General features: G+C 44.9%; 1 protein-coding gene across 5 annotated transcripts in view; it reads left to right on the top strand.

The window, feature by feature from the left end:
• Window positions 1–23,091, top strand: part of STXBP1 (syntaxin binding protein 1) — a 67,058-nt gene that overhangs the window by 24,038 nt on the left and 19,929 nt on the right. For all 5 annotated transcript variants that reach the window (XM_055541209.1, XM_055541212.1, XM_055541210.1 and 2 more), the window contains 10 exons: window positions 6,889–6,938; window positions 8,911–8,992; window positions 11,885–11,961; window positions 12,913–12,991; window positions 14,183–14,286; window positions 16,277–16,425; window positions 18,160–18,244; window positions 19,035–19,165; window positions 20,672–20,779; window positions 22,037–22,097. In XM_055541209.1, coding sequence (XP_055397184.1) covers window positions 6,889–6,938; window positions 8,911–8,992; window positions 11,885–11,961; window positions 12,913–12,991; window positions 14,183–14,286; window positions 16,277–16,425; window positions 18,160–18,244; window positions 19,035–19,165; window positions 20,672–20,779; window positions 22,037–22,097 — 926 coding nt within the window. The remainder of the gene's footprint in view (window positions 1–6,888; window positions 6,939–8,910; window positions 8,993–11,884; window positions 11,962–12,912; window positions 12,992–14,182; window positions 14,287–16,276; window positions 16,426–18,159; window positions 18,245–19,034; window positions 19,166–20,671; window positions 20,780–22,036; window positions 22,098–23,091) is intronic.

Raw genomic sequence — 23,091 nt, forward strand, 5'->3', positions numbered from 1 at the left:
CTATGGCTGTGTTTCACAGGAGCATCTCAATCCCAAAATGAGGGGCTAGACTCTGTCCTTAGATGGTCTCTAAAACTCTTTCCAGTAGAAGTGTTCCTACCCACCAAAGAAGTAGAATCGTTGAAAGTTGTTTTACCTCCCAGGCCTGTGCCAAGGAGCCGTGGGTTTATGTGTTAGAGCCCCGCGCTTGCCTGGATGTGCCTGGCAAAGGATCTGAAAGAGCACTCCCTAAACCATGAATGTTTGTTTCTCCTCAGGAGTAGGGGTGAGGAGGAGAATGTCACTTTGTAGCTATTCATCTCTCTATTGTTAATTTTTCATCAAGAATGTGCTGCTTCTATGTTATTTAAAACATCATAAAGACAAAAAAATTAGATTTGGGGACTTCCCTGATGGTCCAGTGGTTAAGACTTCATGCTCCCAGTGCAGGGGGCCTGGGTTCGATCTTTGGTCCAGAAACTAGATCCCACATGCTGTAATTAAAGAACGTGCATGCTGCAAATAAGACCTGGCGCAGCCAAGTAAATATTTTTTTAAAAAATTAAAGAGGTTTGTAGTTAGTTGCCAACAGTTTCTGTGTGCATGGGTCTTCCTAAGAGAAGGAACTTGCGAGTACCAGGAAGGCTTGTTTTCAAGTATTTGAACCCTTTCTTTCTGTTTTGTGGAGCCTTAACTTAGTCTACCCGGGAAGATACACTTGTTTAGCTGGGAGGATCTTCAGCCCAGAGCAAGACAGTTGGAGAGTCTTGGTTGCCGTCCTCAGATATCTGAAGTGCCGTCCGGGAAAGAGGAACAGACTTGCTGTTGCTTGAGAGCAGAATTATTGGCAGCAGGTGGAGTAGACTTGACAGGGCGTGGACTCCCAGCGCATGTGCGCTAGGAAACAGTGGAGCTGCCTTCCTGGAGTCTGGTTATTGTTGCTGTGTGCAAGCCCTCTTGGTTTGTATGTGTTTATTATTTTGTATCTGCGACCTCTCTGGTGGCTCTGTGGTAAAGAATCCGCCTGCCAATGCAGGACACCTGGTTTCAGTCCTTGGGTCAGGAACATCCCCTGGAGTAGGAAATGGCAACCCACTCCAGTATTCTTGCCTGGGAAATCCCATGGACAGAGGAGCCTGGTGGGCTACAGTTCATAGGGTTGCAAAAAGTCGGACACAACTTAGCAACTAAACAACAACTACCACCTTCCTAAAGGTTTTAATGTTTCTACTATTTTTTTAGTTGATTCCCATGATTTCTGCAGGCAGATAACTCTGTGTCTTTCTTACCTTGTTTTGTTTTCTTGTCTAAGGGAATTCTCAGAACAGTGTTAAGTAATGGCAGCTTCGAAATACAGCCCAGTGTCCCTGTTGTGACATGATATATCTTACTGTCTGGGGCCTCTGACTTGTGCTTTAGCATTAATGCATCTCTTCCCGGATAAGCAGAGGTCACCGTCTCTTTCCTTAGAAGTGGTATAAGGCTTCGTCTGTTCGATTCTATATTAACATTTAAGATTTATATACATTGGTGCCATTATTCCAAAGCATATTCACATGTTTATTGTGGGTCACGGAAGTTTAGAAGTTTCTGCTGAAATACATGTAGAGTTTGATATCTAAATATTTTGGTGATTATTTTAAACTGTATTTTAAATGTATATTTATTTTTATAGGATTTTTATATTATATTAAAAATCTTGATTGGTGGAAGTGAAGTGTTATAATTTTCTTATTTCATTGTCTGTATGAATAACATATTTTTATGGTGACTTGATGCCTTTTGTTCTGTGCCTCGGACCTGCCAGATACCTTCCCAGGCATATTGTCTCGTTAACCCTCACAACAGGTCATTAGAGTATTATAATTTTGTAGATGAGAAAGCTGAAACCTAAAAAATTTTATACTTGCTCAAGGTCCACGGCTAACAAATGCCTGAACCTGGAGTTTCCCTGGTCTGTCTAATTTTAGTGCTTCCCTTGGCATTTTCTCTTTCTTTTTTTAAAATTAATTTGCACTGGAGTATGGCTGCTTTGGGCTTGCCTGATAGCTCAGCTGGTAAAGAATCCACCTGGAATGCAGAGAGGACCCCAGTTTGATTCCTGGGTCAGGAAGATCCACTGGACAAGGATAGGCTACCCACTCCAGTATTCTTGGGCTTCCCTGGTGGCTCAGCTGGTAAAGAATCTGCCCACAATGAGGGAGACCTGGGTTGGAGAGATCCCCTGGAGGAGGGCATGGCAACCCACTCCAGTATTCTTGCCTGGAGAATCCCCATAGAGGAGCCTGGCAGGCTGCAGTCCATGGGGTCACAGAGAGTCGGACGTGACTGAGTGACTCAGCACAGCACAGTGCATGGCTACTTTAGGCATTTTTTTCCTTGGTCATGAGGGTGGGAGTGACGTCTGCCTGAGTAACTAGCCTTGTTGTTCAGTCACTCAGTCGTGTCCGACTCTTTGTGACCCCATGGACTGCAGCACAACAGGCTTCCCTGTCCTTCACCGTCTCCTAGAGCTTGCTCAAACTCATGTCCATTGCATTGGTGATGCCATCCAACCATCTCATCCTCTGTCATCCCTGTCTCCTCCTGCCTTCCATCTTTCCCAGCATCAGGGTCTTTTCTAATGGGCTGGCTCTTCGAATCAGCTGCCAAAGTATTGGAGCTTCAGCTTCAGCATCAGTCCTTCCAATGAGTCTTTAGGATGGACTGGTTGGATCTCCTTGTAGTTCAAGAGACTCTCAAGAGTCTTCTCCAACACCACACTTCAAAAGCATCAATTCTTTGGTGCTCAGCTTTCTTTATAGTCCAACTCTCACATCCATACATGACTACGGAAAAACCATAGCTTTGACTAGATGGACCTTTGTTGGCAAAGTAATGTCTCTACTTTTTAATATGCTGTCTAGGTTGGTCATAACTTTTCTTCCAAGGAGTAACCAGGGCCATGAGTCTCATAATTATGCAGAAGTTAAAGCTGCCCTAGCGTTGTTGTTATTTAATCACTAAGTCATGTCCGACTCTTTGCTACCACATGAACTGTAGCCCGTCAGGCTCCTCTGTCCATGGGATTTCCCAGCCAAGAATACTGCCCTGGTGTCTTCTGTGCCAAATGCTCAGGCCAGGTGGTGGTGGAGCAGACGGTTTGCCTGGAAATCACGTGGTTTGGAATGCAGAAATAGGACCCTGTGGCTGGACCAGCTTTATTGTTTCTCTCCACACAAAGAGGACTTCTAAGGGAGTTGAAATGTGATTGCCAGGGATTATTTGTGAGGAAGTAGCCCAACCTACTTGATTCTTAATGCTAAAATGGGCTCTAATCCTTGTTTCCTTTTCGGTATTGGATTAGAAAAATGTAGGGCAGGATTAGAACTGACTGACAACAATACAACAAATACAGGCCCTGAGAATTTCAGAACAGGAATCACCAGGCAAGAAGGTTTGAACCCAGAGTATATTCTCAGTCTTTAGGACTTGTGATCCTTGTTCTGATTTTCTGATTATATCTCTGCCTTCACCTATCAAAAGGTGACTTGAATTTAAATTAATTTTGTGTAGCAGGAAAAAAAAAACCCTCAGTAAAACAAAAAGGTTGGTGTAATAATACCCTCTTCCACTGTTACATTTGTAAACAAAACTCAAGATATGTTTTATCAGTTATTAATAGTACATTATTTTGGAGAGCCAGTCAGAGCACTGATGAGGGCGTAAATTGTGCTTTTGGGAAATAATTCAGTAGAATTTATCAAAAGCTCAGCATATTTATTGTTGGTGGTGTTTAGTCGCTAAGTCATGTCCGACTCTGCAACCCCTGACGAGAATACGGGAATGGGTTGCCATTTCTTTCTCCTGACCCAGGGATCGAACCCAAATCTCCTGCATTGGCAGGTAGATTCTTCACCACTGAGCTCCCAGGGAAGGCCAAGAGTTTGAGACTTTGTCCAACCTTTCCTCCTACCTTTATTTGATAATAACACCCAGATTTTAAATTGTGGCTAGAGGTCAACCTTTCAAGCTTCCCCTACCCTGTATCTCCGCCTCAGACATCTTAGTCATCTCAATCTTTAGTCAAAAAAGGACTCTGGATATTCTCCAACAGATCAGTTCTCTTCTCCCTCTAAATATTTTGTGTCTACGTAAATTTCTTTATTTAAAAAAAGCTAGGAGTTTTGTGTTTCTTTTCTTTATTTTCCCATACACCCAATTCAGCAGCTAGCCCTATTGGCTTTACCTCCAAATAAAAGGAAATTCACCCACTTCTTGGGAGTTGCCTGATGGCCCAGTGGTTAAGACTTCACCTCCCAATGCAGGGGTTGTGGGTTCAATCCCTGGTCTGGGAGCTAAGATCCCACATGCCTCGCATCCAAAAAACCAGAGACATAAAATGGAAGCAATGTTGTAACAAATTCAAAAAAGGCTTTAAAAATGGTCCACATCAATCCTCCTCATCTCTACTGCCAGCAGCCATGGATGGGCCCTCGGGAAGGTGTCCCGACTGTACTCTTGTTTCAGTTCTCGCCCTGCCCCCGCTCCAGTCTCATCTCCCACAATACAGCAGGTGATGTCCCTGCCCTCCGTGGCTTTCCAGTGCCCTTCAGAGAAAATCAGACTCCCGTCAAGGTCCCACATAGTCTGGCCTCCAGCCTCAGCTCCTACCAGCTTTAGTTCCAAGAAGCTGTCAACTTCTTTTTCCTTTTTCCACCTCCAGCCTTTGTGCCTCCCCCTGCTCCCTTCCCAGCTTCTGAGGGACTGGGGTCTTCCTCAGAGAGGCCAAGCAGGATCCCACCCTCCCCTTTTTTTTTTGGCCTTGTCATGCAGGATCTTCATTCCCCAACCAGGGATCAAACCTGCACCCCCTGCAGTGGGAGCATGGAATCCTAACCTAGACAGCCAGGGAAGTACCACACACACCACCCCCACCCCCACCTTTTTTTCCCCTGGGTTTTTTTGTTTTGTTTTGTTTTTTAATCCTGATCCCTCCTGTATCTCTCTCTCTCTTTTTTTTTAGGTTCTCAATGGTTATCTTTTTTATACATAGTGTCAATAGTATATATATATGTGGATCCCAATCTCCCAATTCATCCCATCCCCAACTTTCCCCCTTGGTATCCATACATTTGTCTGACCCCCTCTTAAAGGTAGCTCCCCACACTAGGATTTTTCTTTTCTACCGCTGCCCTTATCTGTTTGCCTTAGAGCATTTGTGAGGAGAAGCTGCGATCGCCCTTCTGTCTTGCCTGCTTCTGCCACTAGCGTGTAAGCTCCGAAGGAGACATGTCTGCTGCTGTTCATCCCTGGTGCTGGGTCCAGGAACCAGTAAACAGTGATATTGAGGAAAGAAGTGTGTATTTTCCAGATCATTATTTCTAGTAGGTACATAGTATCCATTGCACAAATGTAACCTAATTAACTTAACTCCTGGCTTGTTGGGTATATTTGTTCCCAGTTTTTCACTGGGAAATAATCTGAATGACTGTTGAGAAATTGTTGACTAGATTAGGGAGTACTATGCAGGCATTTAAGATCCTAGGAAGCATTTTTATTAACATGGAGAAATGAGTTTTTGTAATGAGAAAAAAAGCATAATATGAGATTATATATACAGCATGTTATCAGCTGTGTAAAAGTTCATGGGAAAAGAGTAGGAAACTGTCAATTATGCATTTCAGGTTGGCAAGATTACAAATGATTTTTCTTTTTGATTTTTTTATACCGTGCAACAAATACCTGGTGTTTTCCTCTTTATACTTTTCTGTGTTTTCTAAGTTTACTGCAATAATTGTGTGGGTTTTTATAATCAGGTAAAAAGCTCTTAAAATTTTGGGAATACTTTTATGACATATCAGATTACTGGAGATAGAAGCAGAGTTAGGGGACTATCGTGCGTTGGAGAAGGAGCTAAATGTTTGAAGCACAGTTGCTAATGACAGTTCTTAGCCTCTGACTCCTTTAGGCCTGTGAGTGATCTGGATTTGAAAAGAGTAGCAAAGCACTGTTTCCTGTGAATCTTCCATGGCCAGGTAGACTTGGGTGTGGTATGGCATTACAGAAATTGTGGCTTACAAAAATGTTGTTTCGGGATTTGAGAGCATCCCACAGATGTGCTTAGAACTGGAAGGATATCACAACTGCTCTTCACACCTGTTTTTGGAGCTTAGCGGGGTAGCTTATGTGGCCTGGGCATTGTCACAGAATTTTACTCACTCATCTTAAAGCATGATTCTGAAACACTAGACCCTTCAGGAATTTGAGGTCAAAACTACCTTCATAATAATGCTAAAATGTTATCTGCCTCTTTGCTCTTATTCTCTTGCAAACACACAGTGGAGTTTTCCAAATGCTATATATTTCATAAATTGCAGAAGCAGCTAGGAGAACCCAGCTGTCTTCTATGAAAACACATTGAGGAGTGTTGCAAAAATGTACCACAATGCCAGTATCCTCAGTAAAATTGTTTTATTATGGAAAATATATATAGCATTTTAATGGCATGCAACTATGTTACCGTAGAATGGGTTTGTTATTGTAATTGAATTAATACATTTTTAAAAATTTCTCAGTTTAACTTCTGATACAGCAAATGTCAATAGATATTTATGCATATACACAAACACTCTGTGGGGTCCTCTATTTTTAAGAATGTAAAGGGGTCCTGAGACCAGAAAATCTGAGAACCAGTGAATCGAGGACACAGGAAGAGAACTGTCTTTATGGTGGATTGATTATGGCCCAGTAGACAGATTGGTTGAATTGCATGACCCAGGAGAACAAGGTCTATGGAGGGAAGATGACCTTGTCTCATAGGCAGGGGTTGGAAGTCCATGAAATTACATTAAATTTTTTCTCCTCCTTCCTTCCCTCCCTCCCTCCTGTCTTCCCTCTCTGCTTCCTTCCTTTTTTTCTCCTTTTTAGAGATCATGCATGATGTGATAAAGAAGGTGAAAAAGAAGGGAGAATGGAAGGTAAGTGGAAGAGCACAATGAATGACCTTGAAGGTGAGTTCATGGGGAAGAATACGAATGGGGTGGCATTGGGGAGAGGCATGCAGGGGAGAAATGAGGACCTTTGCTGCATCCAGAGAATACAAAAAAGCTTCTGAACTTTCAAAAGGTAATCTGCTGTGCCTCCCATGTATATGATCCTGGTTAGGAAATCTCTGGGTCAGGAAGCTTATCTTTAAGATCACCTGGTGGGGCATTCTAGCATTGGAACCCTTTAATTCAAACAGGATCTTACCTGGAACCCATTGATTAAAGCAGAGGGTGGAATTATTCTGCTTGCTGTGGGAGACAGGAGGGGACCCTTCTTGCCCCTCCGGTGGCCCTAAAGCCTCTCCTGGAGCAGCCCATGCAATGGTCTGAAAAGCCCTCATCTGGCCTATTCCTGTCTGTAGCTACATAAGACAAACCAAGTCAGCTTGTTTGTTCATTTAACATTGAGAGCAATGCTGGAAACTGTTGTGTACCTGAAACAAATATTTAAGTCAATCTAACTGATTATGACCTCAGTCCTGGGAGTGGATGATACAAGTCAGAATCGTGCTGTCCTCCATCCAGGAAGTCAGAGTTTGAAGGACCCTCTGATCGTCTGAGACTAGGCGTTGGAGTGACCAGGAGGGCACACTCGAACTTCTGCGTGTGTTGTCGAAGGGCTAACCATTCTTGCCCCCGAGTTTTTCTGCAGTCTAGAGCCTCAAGTTCATTGGGCTTTGGAAAAGCTTGGCACCAGGAAGCTTTTAAAGTCTCACCCTAACCTCATAAACATAACCTCATAAACATGAGATCACGTTTTAGCTAGAGCGTCCATCTTCACACCCAGGGTGGGAGGCCAGCAGATGGGAACTCTTTCTGCCTGCCTTTCTCTCTCACCCTTCCCGTCAGTAACGGACGTGTGGACATGAGAATTTTAAACTAACCTTGGGGAAGCTGCCTCATGAAATGAAACCTGATTGGTCCTCGTGCTACAGCAAAATGCTTTGGGGCCCCATTTTTCTAGCTCCTGTTGCCTGGCTTTATATCTTTGAAGAAGGAGAAGAGAAATAACCTTATTTTAGCTTCCTCTCTCCACTGTGGGTCAGATGGAGACGGGAAAGGGTTGCTGAAGAGCTGCAGGTATGATGCTTTTCAACCAGGATGGCATGTTCTTGTCCTTCTCTTCTAGACTGAGGTAGAGTTTACTCCTGGACCACACATGTGCTGGTCCATCCCGATGATGTCTGCAACAGAGTCCTCGCCTTCCATCCGTCAGGGTGGCACTAGCGTTCATCCTCCCTTAAAGAAAGTTTATGCACTGAAAAACTATGGGTTGCTCTGAGTGTGGGTGCCGCGTATGAAAGTTTTTTCTTTTTCTTTTGCATTTTTATGAGTAATTGTTTTCTTTGTCATCAAAAGAACTTTAATTTTTTTAAGTTTGAAAAATCAAGTCATGTTAGTGAGAGCAGACTCTCCTAGAAGCTTAGGTTTGGTAGGGAAATAAAGGCTAGCGTGTATCTTGGCAAACTTCTAGCCCCTAGGAAACCTCGATTACTCAGAATTCTGTTTCTGGGCTCTTCTGAAGTCTGATGTGGTCAGCGGAGGCGAGCGTCACAGCAGGTGCCCTCCAGGTGTGAACTGTTCCCTTTGCTTCCAGTGTGAACTGTTCCCTTTGCTTCCAGGTGTGAACTGTTCCCTTTGCTTCCAGGTGTGAACTGTTCCCTTTGCTTCCAGGTGTGAACTGTTCCCTTTGCTTCCAGGTGTGAACTGTTCCCTTTGCTTCCAGGTGTGAACTGTTCCCTTTGCTTCCAATGTGAACTGTTCCCTTTGCTTCCAGGTGTGAACTGTTCCCTTTGCTTCCAGTGTGAACCGTTCCCTTTGCTTCCAGTGTGAACTGTTCCCTTTGCTTCCAATGTGAACCATTCCCTTTGCTTCCAGTGTGAACTGTTCCCTTTGCTTCCAGGTGCTGGTGGTGGACCAGCTGAGCATGAGGATGCTCTCCTCCTGCTGTAAGATGACAGACATCATGACCGAGGGGATAACAAGTGAGTGTTGTAGGGTGTTCTCCTCCCTGTTCATTATTGTCTTGCTTGACTTTAGACCCCAGGCTTTCTTGTTCATCACCAAATCCCTAGGTTCCAGTCTAGTGTTAGGTGCCCGTTAGGTATCTGTGAAAGGATGCCAAAAGGAAGGCTCAGTTAAGAAATAAGGCAGGCCAGCCAATGGGAAAAAAGTGGCACCTAGCAAAGGATGAAATCCCAATGGCCAGTAAATACATAAAAACTTGCCCACCCTCGTAAGTGGTCAGGGGAATGCAGTTAAAACCAGAGTGAGATACTGCTCTGTACTCAGATTGGAGTGTATACACTATGATAATGCCAAGTGATAGGATATAGGAGAAAGGGAACTCTGATATGATGAGTTGGTACAGCTACTTTCAGAAACCTGGGAGGTGTCTAGGAGAGTTGAGGCATGCAGGTCCTGTAAGCCAGCATGTCTGCGGTTAGATGTGTGTTCTAGACAACTCAGGCATGTGTGCCCAGGAGGCTCACAGATCATTGCTCATAGTAGCCCCAAAGTGGGAACAACCAAAAGGTCCATCAGGAGTAGAATGGTACCATAAATTGTGGGGCAGTCACACAACAGAATGTTACCTAGCGAAGAAAAGGAATGAGTATTACCTACTTGCTCATTCCAAAATGGGAATGAATCTGATAAACAATGTTGAGCAAAAGAAACAAGATATGAAACAGTCCTTAACAATGTGCTTTAATTTACATAATATCCTAAAACAGGCAGAGCTAAGCCATACTGCTTTGAAATGTAGGGATAAGCGAGTCTTAACTGTAAGAGAAGTGATCGCCATTCGTGTCACCATGGTGGTTCCATTTGAGGGGAAAGGAGAGGTGTGGATGACGAGGGAGGGGGAAAAGGGGGGGCACTTCTGCAGCGCTAATGTGTTCTGCTTCCTGATGGGGTGGTGCTTGTGCAATTACGTGTATATTTATGTTTAATCCACCCTTTGGAGTGTGTGTTAGAATTTCACAATAATAGGCTTTTGAAATAAGATAAATCCCCTGCCCAAGGTCCCTGGGCAGCACCATACTTGAGACTAGGATGCAGCCCTCCTGGCTTCTGTCCCAAGCTCTTTTTCACATTTGTGAGCAGCTCAAGTCTTACCTGGGGGCTCCTTTCTGGATAGATCATGTATTTTAATCTGTGAAACAGCACTGATAGAAAAGCAATCTATTTTGAGGTATTATTTCAAACAAGGAAGTTAACCTTTGTTTTCCTCCTAAAAAACGTTGAGTGAAATGTATCTCTTACAATGCAGCTCCGATCGATATATGTGTACATATATATATAAAACAATATGTGGGCTACCACCACACCTGGGATGTGACTCCTTTATTTTTAAAAACACATTTCTACAAAAAAAAAAAAGTTAGAAAAGAAAACAAAAAAATAAAGACACATTTCCAAGTCTAGTTTATTTGTCACCAAAAGCCATAGTCCTGTAAATGGGAGTATGGAATTTTTGGTGTGACTTTTTGTCATTCAGTGGTCCAAGACCTGGCTTGTCCCTGTTTTGAGCTTGCAAAGTTATTTTCTTCATTGAACTTCTTAAACTTTTTTTTTCTTTATCAAAGCAAAAAATGCAAATATAGGAAAAAAGCCAAATGTAGCTTATGAGCTTCTAGAAAGGAAGAAAGCACTGCCCTGCTCTCCCTCCTCCTCCCCTATCCCCCAGGGTGCCTCACCCCAGAGGCAGCCCCTCTGCTTTTTCTTCTGGGCATCTTTTGGTATTTCTAAGTAAATGCTTATACGATCATCTCTGGATTCATCATGTTAGACATTATCCTGTGGTAGATAAGGGTTCACCTCTCCCCTCCTACACACAGACTCTTCCCTATCACAGAAGTTTTGTTTTTTTTAAAATGTCCCTACTTGGCAAAATTTAAAATTTTGCAAGCCTGTGTTGACCACCCCCCTAAAATATTTGGGGGGAGGTATTACTGGCATATGAAATTCAAAAATCTATGAGCCTTGTTGTACAGCAGAAACAAACACACACTGTAAAGTAATTTTCCTCCAATTAAAAAAACAAATTAAAAAAAAATCTATAACCCCTGATAACACAGATGGTTGAGAAATTTTGATATTTAGTTTGAATATTATCCAGGGTGAAAAGTCTTTGTAAGTGTTACAGGGATACTCCTAAAGGGATGCTTTTATTTGCTGATATCACCTTCATAGGAAGAAGAGAACCATTAGATTTCCTGCTGGCTCTGGACCAGAGGACAGTGTAGCATAGAGGATGCGTCCTGAGCTTTATCAGGTGACTAGTGAGATGATCCCTTTCCAGAAGGTTGTCTTTCCCCTCGCTGACATTCTGTAAAAGAAACCAGCAAATCAGACACCCATGGTTTGCTTCAAGCAGAATTTGCTGTTTAGTTTTTGAACTATTGACAGGAACAGTCTTAATCCAGAGAGTATGTTTGGAATGTCTTCATCTGATAGACAGAGGAAAATGATAAAGCGATCCAATTGTTGAAAAACAAACCCAACATGGAAATTCTAAAGGAACTGGGATTATCTAGGACAGATGAGGGAAAAAAAACCTGAAGGAAGAGGCAAAAATCTGTTCTTGACAGAATGAGATAGCAGTTTCCATTTTCAATCAGAGCAGATCGAGGTATTTCCTTGAACTGAAATGGGAAGTGGGAGGGATTTCATGTGATGAGGTTTTGGGTTTTCTACCACCTTGAGCGTGGTGAGCCAGAAATGTGGTCACTCAGGAAGGGGTGTTGAGTCCCCTCCCTGCTCTGCTGATGTTTGTCGCGCCAGCTGGAAGGTGGCCTCTCTCTGTGGCTTCTGGTTTCATGGTCACCAGCGCTGTTCTCTTATTCATCGTGGGCTGCTGTTTTGTTGTCTAGTTGTGGAAGACATCAACAAGCGCAGGGAGCCGCTCCCCAGCCTGGAGGCTGTGTATCTCATCACTCCCTCTGAGAAGGTAAACCCTCCCAGGAGAGCTGAGGTCAAACACGTGCTGGCTTGGTGTCTGTGTGGCCCCATGTCTGACATTTCTGGGTTAAGCAGGCATTTAACACACTGCTCTGTTTAAGCGTGCAATCCACAAGCAGGGAAGGAGGGGGCTGGTGAATAATGAAGAGTGCATTAAGCTTGCTGTAGAAAGCCAGGCCGGGCCAATGTCATTTACTCCTTTCTAGGTAGGAGATCACGTTATCTAGTGATCCACCTCCAGAACTTGGGTATTTTACACTTTCAGATTTCTTTCCTCCTTTCTTTCTTTTTTTTGGGGGGCTGCACCCTCATGGCTTGCAGGACTTTAGTTCCCTAATCTGGGCCCCCTGTGGTTGAAGCACTGAGTCCTAACCACTGGACCGCCAGGAAATTCCCAGATTTATTTTATCAATATCCAGTAGAGTTTAGATTTACTTGTCTTACCATTTTGGGTGGTTGGTTCAAATCAGCATCTAAACAATGCCCACCTCCTTGCTCTTGGTTGCTAGCTGTCTTAGCTGATCTATGTAAATTCCCCCCAGTTTTCATTTCATTAAAAAAAAAAAAAAAAACTGGCTTATGTGTAAGTTTCTGCAGATGCAACTAAATTGCCAGGACTCTATCACAGTGAGTCTCCTAGCAGATCTCTGAGCACTTTGCTCTTTTGTGGATCTCCTCTTAGGAACCCAAGTTATGTGGCTGCAGAGAACAGCTGCTGTCATTCTGGAATGAGCTAGAGAGGCTTTTGTTAGTGTAAACTCTGAAATAATCCTCATGTCCTCAGAACTCAGTTATGGCCGAACATTAGTTGAATTATAATCAGAAATCCCTTGCTATCTTGTGCATGTAGCTCAAAACCAGCGTGGATTTGACTCTGTTCAGATGTGGGTCCCATTTGCTCCTAGAATCGGATTCAGTTCCCTATTTTCCCTCTCCACAGTCCGTCCACTCTCTCATCAGTGACTTTAAGGACCCGCCAACCGCCAAGTACCGGGCTGCACATGTCTTCTTCACTGACTGTGAGTATGGCTGTCACCTGCCACCCGGCCTTTTAGGCTAGCATTCCTGCTCAGCCAGACTGACCCCAAACCAAGTCAGGCCAATAGCGAAGAAATGAATTGTTCCCACATTTGTCCTGATCTTTCATTTTCTCTTCAAAATTGTGTGAGAGAGAAAAACAAACACCTACAAATACAAAACCTACTAGGTCATGCAGTCCTTCCTGATTAAAAAAAAAAGCCCCTCTTCTAAGGGCTAGCGTGTTTAACACCAAGAAGAATTTCCCAGTGCCAGCCTTGGTGCTCACAGGATAGCCTTCCAGACATCGCTATAAACTGCACTGCATTTCCACCTACTTTTCAACTGTTGATACAAAGACAGTCTGACCTGGTGGTGTTTGTATTAGGTAGAATTTGTCATTGTCCTAGGATCCGTTTTCTTGCTTTTTGAAGGTTTTGTGCATGGTACCTAGCTCAGGAGCATCTTGGTCAGTCTTTGTTAACGACAAAGAGAGATGAATAGGGCTGGACAGCTTGAGTGCGTGAAAATAACAGTTCACCCCATGTTCTCTCTGGTGAAAACCCCACAAAACTCACTGTTGAGAAAATGGGAAAAGGGTCTTGCAGAGAACAGTTTTATACGCTCTGAAGATGGGGGGCAAAGGAAGCAGGTAGATGGCATTAGTAATAATAAACCAGTAACACGTTTCTAGGGACCTGAAGCTGTTTGGCCCAGGAGAGTCATGAGAAATTGTGGTTCCCCCACCAAGTGGGTCTCCTGTGCAGCTGAGTTCCTTAGAAGGCCTGCAAAAGTATCTGCATCACATTGCCCAATGATTTCATTTATCTTATTTTATTTTTCATAAGTATCTCAGGTGTTGGGTGTTCGTTTATGTTACAGACCTTTTCCTGATCCCCTCTAGACCTCTCCTGGTTCTTTTTCTTCCTCTCCTTAATATCGGAAAGTGGTTTTTTAAATCAGCTCTCAATATCTCACTCTTTATTGCCAGTTGTTTCTTTGTTCTACGTGGAGGGCCGCCTAGGTGGTTTTGTATTCCTTTTCTACCCTAGAGGCTGTAGGTTGTAGGATGGGATGGATTTCCTATTTGCCTTTTAAAAATCCTAATAATAAAGAATTCACCAGACGTGTGCAAATGTTGAAACGAACCAGCAAGCGGACAGGAAACCCTACCGTCTTTGTCATCCTGGCAGCTTGTCCAGATGCCCTGTTTAACGAGCTGGTAAAATCTCGAGCAGCCAAAGTCATCAAGACTCTGACGGAAATCAACATTGCATTTCTCCCATATGAATCCCAGGTGAGCCTGCGAGGAGACGGGCAGAGAAAGCCTGCATCCCGGTTATTCTCTCAGGAACTCCAGCCAAGTCGGAGAGGGCGGGGCAGGGGTGCAGTAAAGAGAGTTGGGGAAGGAATTACTCAATGATGTCTTATGAGTGGATGTTTATGTAATGGAAACAGTTGTCCTTAGAGGGTCTGCCTACGATGCTTCACTCTTACTCTCCAGTTATTTCGTACTTTTTGCAGCCATCATGTCCTTCTTGGTGTTCATTTCATCCTCGCTCAGTGTTCATGCCTATTGGCTGACTCCTTGAATAAGTAAAAAGCAGCCAATCCAGAAGGAGCTGGGAGGAGAGGAGGGGAAGGGATCAGACAACACCCATCTGCTGCAAAGAAGGCTGTTTTTATGTAGAGATAACCTCAGTTGTCACGTGTCGAGGAACAGATGGTAGCCTTAGTCATGAGCCGTTAACACTTCACGTGCTGAAACTGCTCCCCTTGGGGGGGAAAAAAAAAGTCGTTAAACCAGTAAAAGTGAAGCTGATTGTGAGAGAATGTACAAAATTTATGCCATAGTATTTCAAGATTTGTTAAAATGCCTCCTCCTCGTCAAAAAGCAAAAAATAGCACAACTTCTGTGCATTTTGTAGAGGTAAGAGATGGTTGTGGCATATCAGGGCTTTATGGATCAGCTTCTAATAATAGATGCTAGAGAGGGACGAATTCTTAGGTAAGAAGACATGGAAAAAAATAAAGTGTGAATATTTTCAAAAGACAGTCTCTTTCCCTTCTCACTTGGCCTAAAGCCTATTCTCAGCCAAGGGCAGGAATTTTTTTTTCCTCTCCGTGAGCCCTGTCACCACCTGGATTGAACAAAATCCAACTTGAGCATATTCAACCATATTGTATTTCATCTGTTTTTGTCTTTTTATGTTTGGTTTATTGTATGTCACATGTGCACATATTTTTTTGTTTAGTTGCTAAATTGTGCCCAACTCTTAATGACCCCATGGACTAGTCCACCAGGCTCCTCTGTCCATGAGATTTCCCAGACAAGAATACTGAAGTGGGTAGCCATACCCTTCTCCACCACATATTTTTGAAAAGTGATAATTTTTTTTTTTTTTTAACCTCGGGTTTTCAAGATGAGGGTAGTTCACATCAAGAGATTCTTCTGAGAGAATACTGATGGCTGGTAGCCTGCTGGTTTAAGAGGAAATTTTAAACCTCCAAAACCTTCCAAAAAGGATAAAAGAGAAAAATCTAAGAACATACTTTGAGGATAGGAAATTATTAAATCCACACAAAGCTCCTTTGTTTGCCACAGTCACAGCACAATTTCTAGCTTGTCCCTCTTTTATTTAAACTTACAATGGATGGCCGGTGTGGTCTGACAAGACCCCTCCCCTGCTCTCTCTCGGGCTCCTCATCAGTCATCAGACACAGGCATGCCTGCCTCAGGGCCTTGGCTTGACCAGCCCCTCCTCAGGGAGCCCCCTGGGAAGAAACTGTACCTCCTTCAAGCCCTCACTCAAATGTCCCCTCCTCAAGGAGGCCTCCTGTCCTCCCTGTCCAGCCCTCAGGCATTCTTTCTGCTTCTTCCGTTCTCATACACTTACCCATTTCCCACATACCATAAAATTTACTTTTCATTTTGTTCATTGTTTATTCATCTGCCTTCTCCTGCAAGACTGCATGCTCCTGGAGGACAGTAATGGTTTGGCCACCAGCGGTTCCCAGTGCACAAGGCCTGGCACCCAGCAGATGCCCAGTTGTATTTGTAGAATAAATGAAAACTTGTTCTGTAGCCTCACTACGAGGCTTGGAGGGAACACCATTCTGGAAATGTATATATATATATGTTTATATATATATATACATATACATATGTATATATGTTGTTGTTGTTCAGTCGCTACATCATATCCAGCTCTTTGCGACCCCATGAACTGCAGCACGCCAGGCTCCTCTGTCGTTGTGTATACATATATATATTTCCCCTTTTTCAGGTGTATTCCTTGGACTCTGCTGACTCTTTCCAAAGCTTCTACAGTCCCCACAAGGCTCAGATGAAGAATCCGATCCTGGAGCGCCTGGCGGAGCAGATCGCAACTCTGTGCGCCACCCTGAAGGAGTACCCAGCTGTGCGGTACCGGGGGTAAGGCGCACCCCAGGCTGCCTTCGGTGATCCCCCCAAGTGAGGAACTTCCTCTGGCCTTCCCATTTTCTGGCAGTTGTCTCCAGAGGGTCAAGATCTGAGCATCTCACATTGACTATTTTCCAATGTTTTTGTTATTTTCTAAATTTTTAATGTGAATTATACTAATACATGCAGAAAAGGGCATGGAATACATATATTCAGTTATATAACCAAGCACAAACCCCCACGTAACTGTAACCCAGATTTCCTTCAGTTTTTTGTCTCTTTCTAACCTTAAAAAGGGGCTTCCCTGGTGACTCAGATGGTAAAGAATCTGCCTTAAAACAAATACACCCTTTGAAAAAGACATTTCAGGGTAAGATAAAATACAAGGAGAATAATTCTCCAAAGGACACAGTCCTCAGATTTGATCGAGTCATTCACTCATCATTTACCTGCTGTGTGCTAAGTGCCAGGTTGGGGGGCTTAACCTGAAGACGCAGCCTCTGCCCTTGGAAGCCCCTGACCCAGGCGGGCAGATAGGATGTGTACTGGCATAATGTACATCCGAGCTGTGCACACCTGCAGCGTAGGCCTGCGGGACCAGTGCCTTGGGGCAGTGCAGGCCAGGGGCCTGGGCGTCCAGAGAGGAGCAAGCCCGGCTTCAGAGCAGAGGCGGCATCCGAGCCAAGGACAGGTCGGGATTTCAGTAGACTGATGAGGAGCGGGGGGCATTTTGTGTGGACAGTTGGGATGAGTGGAAGCATGACCCTGGAAAAGAAAGGGGAAGTTTGAGAAGGGCTGGCAGTCTCACCCTGCATACGTGCAGGCAGCGGGGCACGGGGAAACCATTTCTGGAGGCCTTGGGTGCCAGGGTTGGGGTCATGCCCTTCAGTGGTTGTCACTGGGCAGCCTGTGAGGGAGTGAACACAGGCGTGGGAGTGCAGGGGTCACAGTCATGCAGGGAGAAGCAACCAGAAGGCGGGACGCTGCCAGAGCAGCTGAGGGCCTGATCGGGAAGTGCCAAGGCGCCTCATCACCTCTTTGTCCCTGGGGATGGGCACCCGTAGGACAACCCTCCCCCGACCAGGGTCCTCACCGACAGACGCCCGGCAGAAGTTAAGAAACGAGGGCTGGGAGCTCACTTGTTGGGAGGATGGGACTGGGGTGGAGCTGCTTCTGCACTAAGAGTGGCCAGGTGGCGGGCAGCAGCCGCATGACGAACATCACCCAGAGGAACTTAGGAGGTGCTGGAGGCTCAGCCAAGAGGGAAGGTCCAGAGGTTCTCAACTTGCATCTTACAGCTCTGCCAGCGGAAATGTCACTTCCAACAAAACAAAACAGGGTCCAAGGGAATTTGAACTGAGGGAAGTGAAGATCAAGTAGGTCAGGCTGAGATAGCCTGATGGTGGGGAAAGGACACGTGGTTGTGTCCACACTCTGCTGAAGTGTGGCTGTTTTATCTGGAGCTGCTTGGAAAGACCCCCTCTGTTTCCATTTGGATGGTTTTGTGTTTGTTTGTTTTTAAGAAACTAGAAAATCATTTACATTCCATGCACTGAGCTAAGTATTTTGTTTTTTCCTTTTTAACCGTACATGTAATCTGAGTTATATTTTCTTGTAAAAGAATAATACAGATGAAGCTCATCTCTCCCTTGACCCTCCCGCACTGTCCTGCCTTCCTCCCTGAGGGCAGACAGTGCCATCCTTTGGGACAGGGTGGCTCACCCTCCGTCCCTCCTCCCTTGTCAGGGAATACAAGGACAATGCTTTGCTGGCTCAGCTAATCCAGGACAAGCTCGACGCCTACAAAGCCGATGACCCGACGATGGGGGAGGTAAGTCTGACCTGGCCCGTGTGGTTCTCTTGCCGAGGGACCACAGTGTCCATGGGGCAGCCTGGGCACAGCTGGCTTCCTTTGCTCACTGGGTGTGCATGAGCGCCCCTGTTTGTGCATACTGAGCTCCAGTGAAGCAAACGCCCAAGTCCTCGGGCAGGTGGTACAGGTTCTGTTCAGTGGAGCCGAGCGACTAGCTTATTTCTGTTCGCTAGGACTTCTCTGGTGTTAGCACTGAAAGCCCTGTGTCATGGGAATCCCCTCAATGGAACAGAGTTGAAACCATAAAAATGATGTTGCTACATCTCCGGACCTTACTCAGATTTCACTAGTTTTTACGTGTGCTTGTGTGTGTGTGTGTGTGTGTGTGTGTGTGTGTGCAGTTCTGTGCAATTTTATCACATGCATCTCAGAACTAGCCCATCACTATCGTGACTTCCACACTGATAGCCCCAGGTTCTGGGAACCCGCTCCATCCCAGGCTGGCTGGGTTGGGTGATGGATCCCCCTTTTGATAGCCAAACCCAGGTGGTGCTCTGCTTTGTAAACTCACTTTGCACCCTGCATTTTGGATCTGCGTCAAAGGACCCTATTCCTGTGAAACAGACACACTGGATTCTCACATGGCGTGTGCTGGCCTCCTTGTCCAGCAGTAGATGGACTGAGTGCTTTCTGGGTCAGAGTTCACATCCTGCTGCCACGTTTCACGGGAGGGCTAGCTGTGCTAGTCAGAGAAGCGGGAGTTGTATGGGGCGGCTCATGAAAGCCTCCCCGGTGTCCTTCCTTCCAGGGCCCGGACAAGGCACGCTCCCAGCTCCTGATCCTGGACCGTGGTTTCGACCCCAGCTCCCCCGTCCTGCATGAGCTGACTTTTCAGGCTATGAGTTACGACCTGCTGCCTATTGAAAATGACGTATACAAGTAAGTAGACGTGACTGCAGCTTTGCAAATGAACCAGACACACCTCTAATTTAAGGACACAGATGTCGTTAATCCTAGGAAAAGCAGGTACATTCATACAGTCTCTTTTTTTAATTTGGTTTTGGCTGCATTGGGTCTTAGTTGTGGCCGGCAGGCTTTCGCTAGTTGTGGTGAATGGGCTTTCGGGCCTACTTGCCCTGGGGCGTGTGAAATGTTAGTACCCTGACCAGAGATCTAACCCACATCTCCTGCACTGGAAGGCATACCCTTAACCACTAGACCACCAGGGAAGTCCCCATACAGTCTCACTAATAAGCCTGCATGCTTTTCTGTGAGTTCCCAAAGTGCAACTGCACCATCAGCTAGAAACCTCTGCCTGTTTGGGGCGAACAAGAACTTGAAATGTTTAGTTCACAGCTCATGTCACTTCACTTCACAGCTGGTTTGGATGTGTTAATATGTTGACTTGTGTAAGAGCGTATCTTACTCAGAGTTAAAACTTCTTAACTACAGTCCATGAAATATGATGATAAAATATACCAGTAGGAGTTTCTTAGCAAATTTTTAAAAATTAATTTATTTATTTTTGGCCACACCATGTGGCATGTGGGATCTTAGTTCCCCAACCAATAATTGAACCCACATTCCTGGCATCGGAAGCACAGCGTCTTAACCATTGTACTGCCAGGGAAGTCCCATATTACTGAGTTTTATTTGCATTTTACTTCATTGTAAACAGTTTTCTTGGTAGCAGTCATCAGAAACTCAGTCTCTAAAAACATAGTTTTCTTTTTATGGGAACAGACTATATTGTTCTCGTGTCATTGATTTTATAACCTCAACCATAAAGATAGTGGTTTCAAAATGAAGATTCTAAAAATATGACTGAATCTCAGCTTTCCCCCTTTGGTATCTGTAATTCTCTATTTCCCTTAGATGCTCACGGTTGTACCCGTGACAGTTTGCTGAGGGCCTGCTGCAGGCAGCTGCCAAGGGCTATTTCAGCCCCACACATTAAGGATGGTGTCCCAGGCCATCCCAGGAACAAGTGTGATCCTCGCCTTTCCTTTCCAAGTACCTCCAAAACCACCTATAACCTGACTTCACACCTGAGTCAGGTGGCTTCCGTGGAGCACTTATCAACTGACCCTGAGGGTTTTAAAACAGAACTTCAAGTCAGTTGACTTTGATCAGACCTTTAGGTCTCTTCCTGCCCTAGAAATTGGTAGCCTTGGGAATTCCCTGGTGGTCCAGTGGTTAGGAGTCCATGCCTCTTGCTGATGAGGGCCTGGGTTCAACCCTGGTCAGGGAACTAAGATCCCACAAGATGTGTGGTGTGGCAAAAAAAAAAAAAAGGAAACCACCAGCCTCATGAGATGCCACAGACCTGACACGGACAGTGGCACCTCAGATGATCGGAGGGCTTGCTGTGCAGTCATTCGTGTGAACGTCGGTCTGTTATAAACCAGGGGATTGGGTGAACTGTGTGGGACATCTCCTGTCCAGGTACGAGACGAGCGGCATCGGGGAGGCGCGGGTGAAGGAGGTGCTCCTGGACGAGGACGACGACCTCTGGATAGCACTGCGCCACAAGCACATCGCGGAGGTGTCCCAGTAAGAGCCTGCCCCGCACCTGCCCCGGGCCCCGGCGCTCACCCCACCGACACGGGGGGTTGTGGGTGCTGGGTGCCAGTGCGCGTTCTCTGGGCTCCTTGGGCAGAGCTCACCAGTGCAAGCAGGAGTCCCTTGCTTCTGCTAAGTCACCTACCTTCTAACCAGTATTGATGAATCCCTTCTGATGTCTGAGCTCAGGCTCTACCAATCTCATGAATTTAGAAAACCCTTTCTGTGTTAGGGTTACTTTTAGGGTTTTTAGAAAGCGTTTTCTCATTTCAAGATGCTTTATAAACACTAAACACTTGAAGCCAGTTTGTTCCAGTGAAAGATCTACTACATACAATTCAGGGTTTTTGTTTTTAAATATATAGCTGGTATGTCTCCTTCCTCCCTGTTTTCATACCTAAACTTATTCTCAGCAAGAGTCAATGCATATACTAATCTCTATAGGGAAGGGAGTACCTTGCTCTGAAAATGTTTCAAAATGTTTCTAATTCTGGAAAGTTTTTAATAGGCTGTTAAACTGTAGATGACAAGTTTGCTTTTGCAGAAGGACACATTCTGCTACACTGAGTTGATAATATCCACAGGAAATTCACAAGGAACAGTGAGAAAATACTAATAGCCTGGGATAGTTGCTTAGAAAAGTATTCTCCAAACCTTGGAGGATCATTCAACTTTAGAAAAACGTTACTTCACATTTCCAGTTATCTTATTTTATTTATACATTCAATATATGCTTTATCATACTAATGTGTATATTTGATAGCATATACAAAAACATAAATTTGAAAAGGATGAAGTAAAATTATATACATAGATGTCCTAACATTTTCTTTTCTGTTCACAAATTGTCTTGTACACCCAACTCTGGAGACCCCTGGTTTAGAGTATTAGGAAAATGGCATATCTCTCTCTCCTCTTAGAAAATCACTTTAAATCTATACCTAAGGGCAGGAAAAGTCACCTCATACTCCTAAAGGCAGGATGTTGTGTGACTCTTTATAGGCAGTGGTCCCCAACCGTTTTGGCATCAGAGACGAGTTTCATGGAAAACAGTTTTTCCACGGATGCAGGGTCAGGAGATGGTTTGGGATGATTCAAGTGCGTTGCATTTACTGTGCACTTTATTTCTACTGTTACTACATCAGCTCCAGCTCAGATCATCAGGCGTTAGATCCCGGAGGCTGGGGACCCCGATACAGAGGCACTTGGTGCCGCATTGAAGCTTAGCTGCCTCCTTCTCTCTTCCAGGGAAGTCACCCGTTCTCTGAAGGATTTTTCTTCCAGCAAGAGAATGAATACTGGTGAGAAGGTAAACCCATATCCATACTCCAGTGCCCTTTGGGTTCATCCCTGCTTTCTCTCTAGGGGCGAGGAGGACACCTCCGTAAAGGACTGGTGAGTTGGGGGCTTGGAGGGGTTCCTGGTCCTCTCTTCATCTCTTACCATTTTGTCTTCTTTTTGTATTCAAGATTGAGACCTGGAACCCACATCTTTTAATATTTATAAAGAGCTTCTTTTTGTTACTCTGAGGATTAACATTTACTGCTCTGGATCACAATACACATTAAGCCAGAAGAACTCGCTAAAACCTTTTTTAGCTTGTGGTAGCAACAGAATTCATATCCCAATTCACCTGGGCCTCTCCTTCTCCCTGCTGGTTATCAGAGGTGTTTATTCCTCTTAGAAACACCACTCTAAATGTGCTGCTCCCTGGCCTGGGATTATTGAGTGATTTCCCGATCCCAGTAGAATCAAGCCCCACCGTGGACACGCCTTAACAGCACCCAGGTCATCGGGCCCCACGGACTCTCATCTCTCCCGCCCTCCTCCTTGCCACCCACCACGGCTGAAGCCATGCCTGAGCTCCTTCCCCAGCCTTGCCTTATGTGGTCCCTGTCCTTTGGCTCAGGAATTGTCTTCTCTGACAATGGGAGGCGCCCCTGCTCTGTGCACCCACACTTGTGAGTCCCTCCAAAAGTGCTAATCCACTCCGTTATAATGACTCCTCTGCTATGTGTTAGCTCCATGAAAACAAAAATTCTTTTCTGTTTGTTTTTGTCCTTGTATCTCTAGGACCTAAAAATGCCTGGTATGTAGTAGTCATTCAATAATTTTTTACTGAGTACATGAATGGGATTAGGTCAGTCACCCAGTTAGAAAGTCAGCAGACCCCTTCCACCTGCCAGGGTGAGATTCCAGCCTTCTCTCACCTTCTCACTGCTTCCTACCTGTCTGCACAACTCCGGCCTTTCTGCAGAGATGAAATGTGAATTGATGCCACGACTGCTTGAGCCGAGTATGCA

Source organism: Bubalus kerabau, chromosome 11 (genome assembly GCF_029407905.1).
Source record: "Bubalus kerabau isolate K-KA32 ecotype Philippines breed swamp buffalo chromosome 11, PCC_UOA_SB_1v2, whole genome shotgun sequence".
NCBI lineage: Eukaryota > Metazoa > Chordata > Mammalia > Artiodactyla > Bovidae > Bubalus > Bubalus kerabau.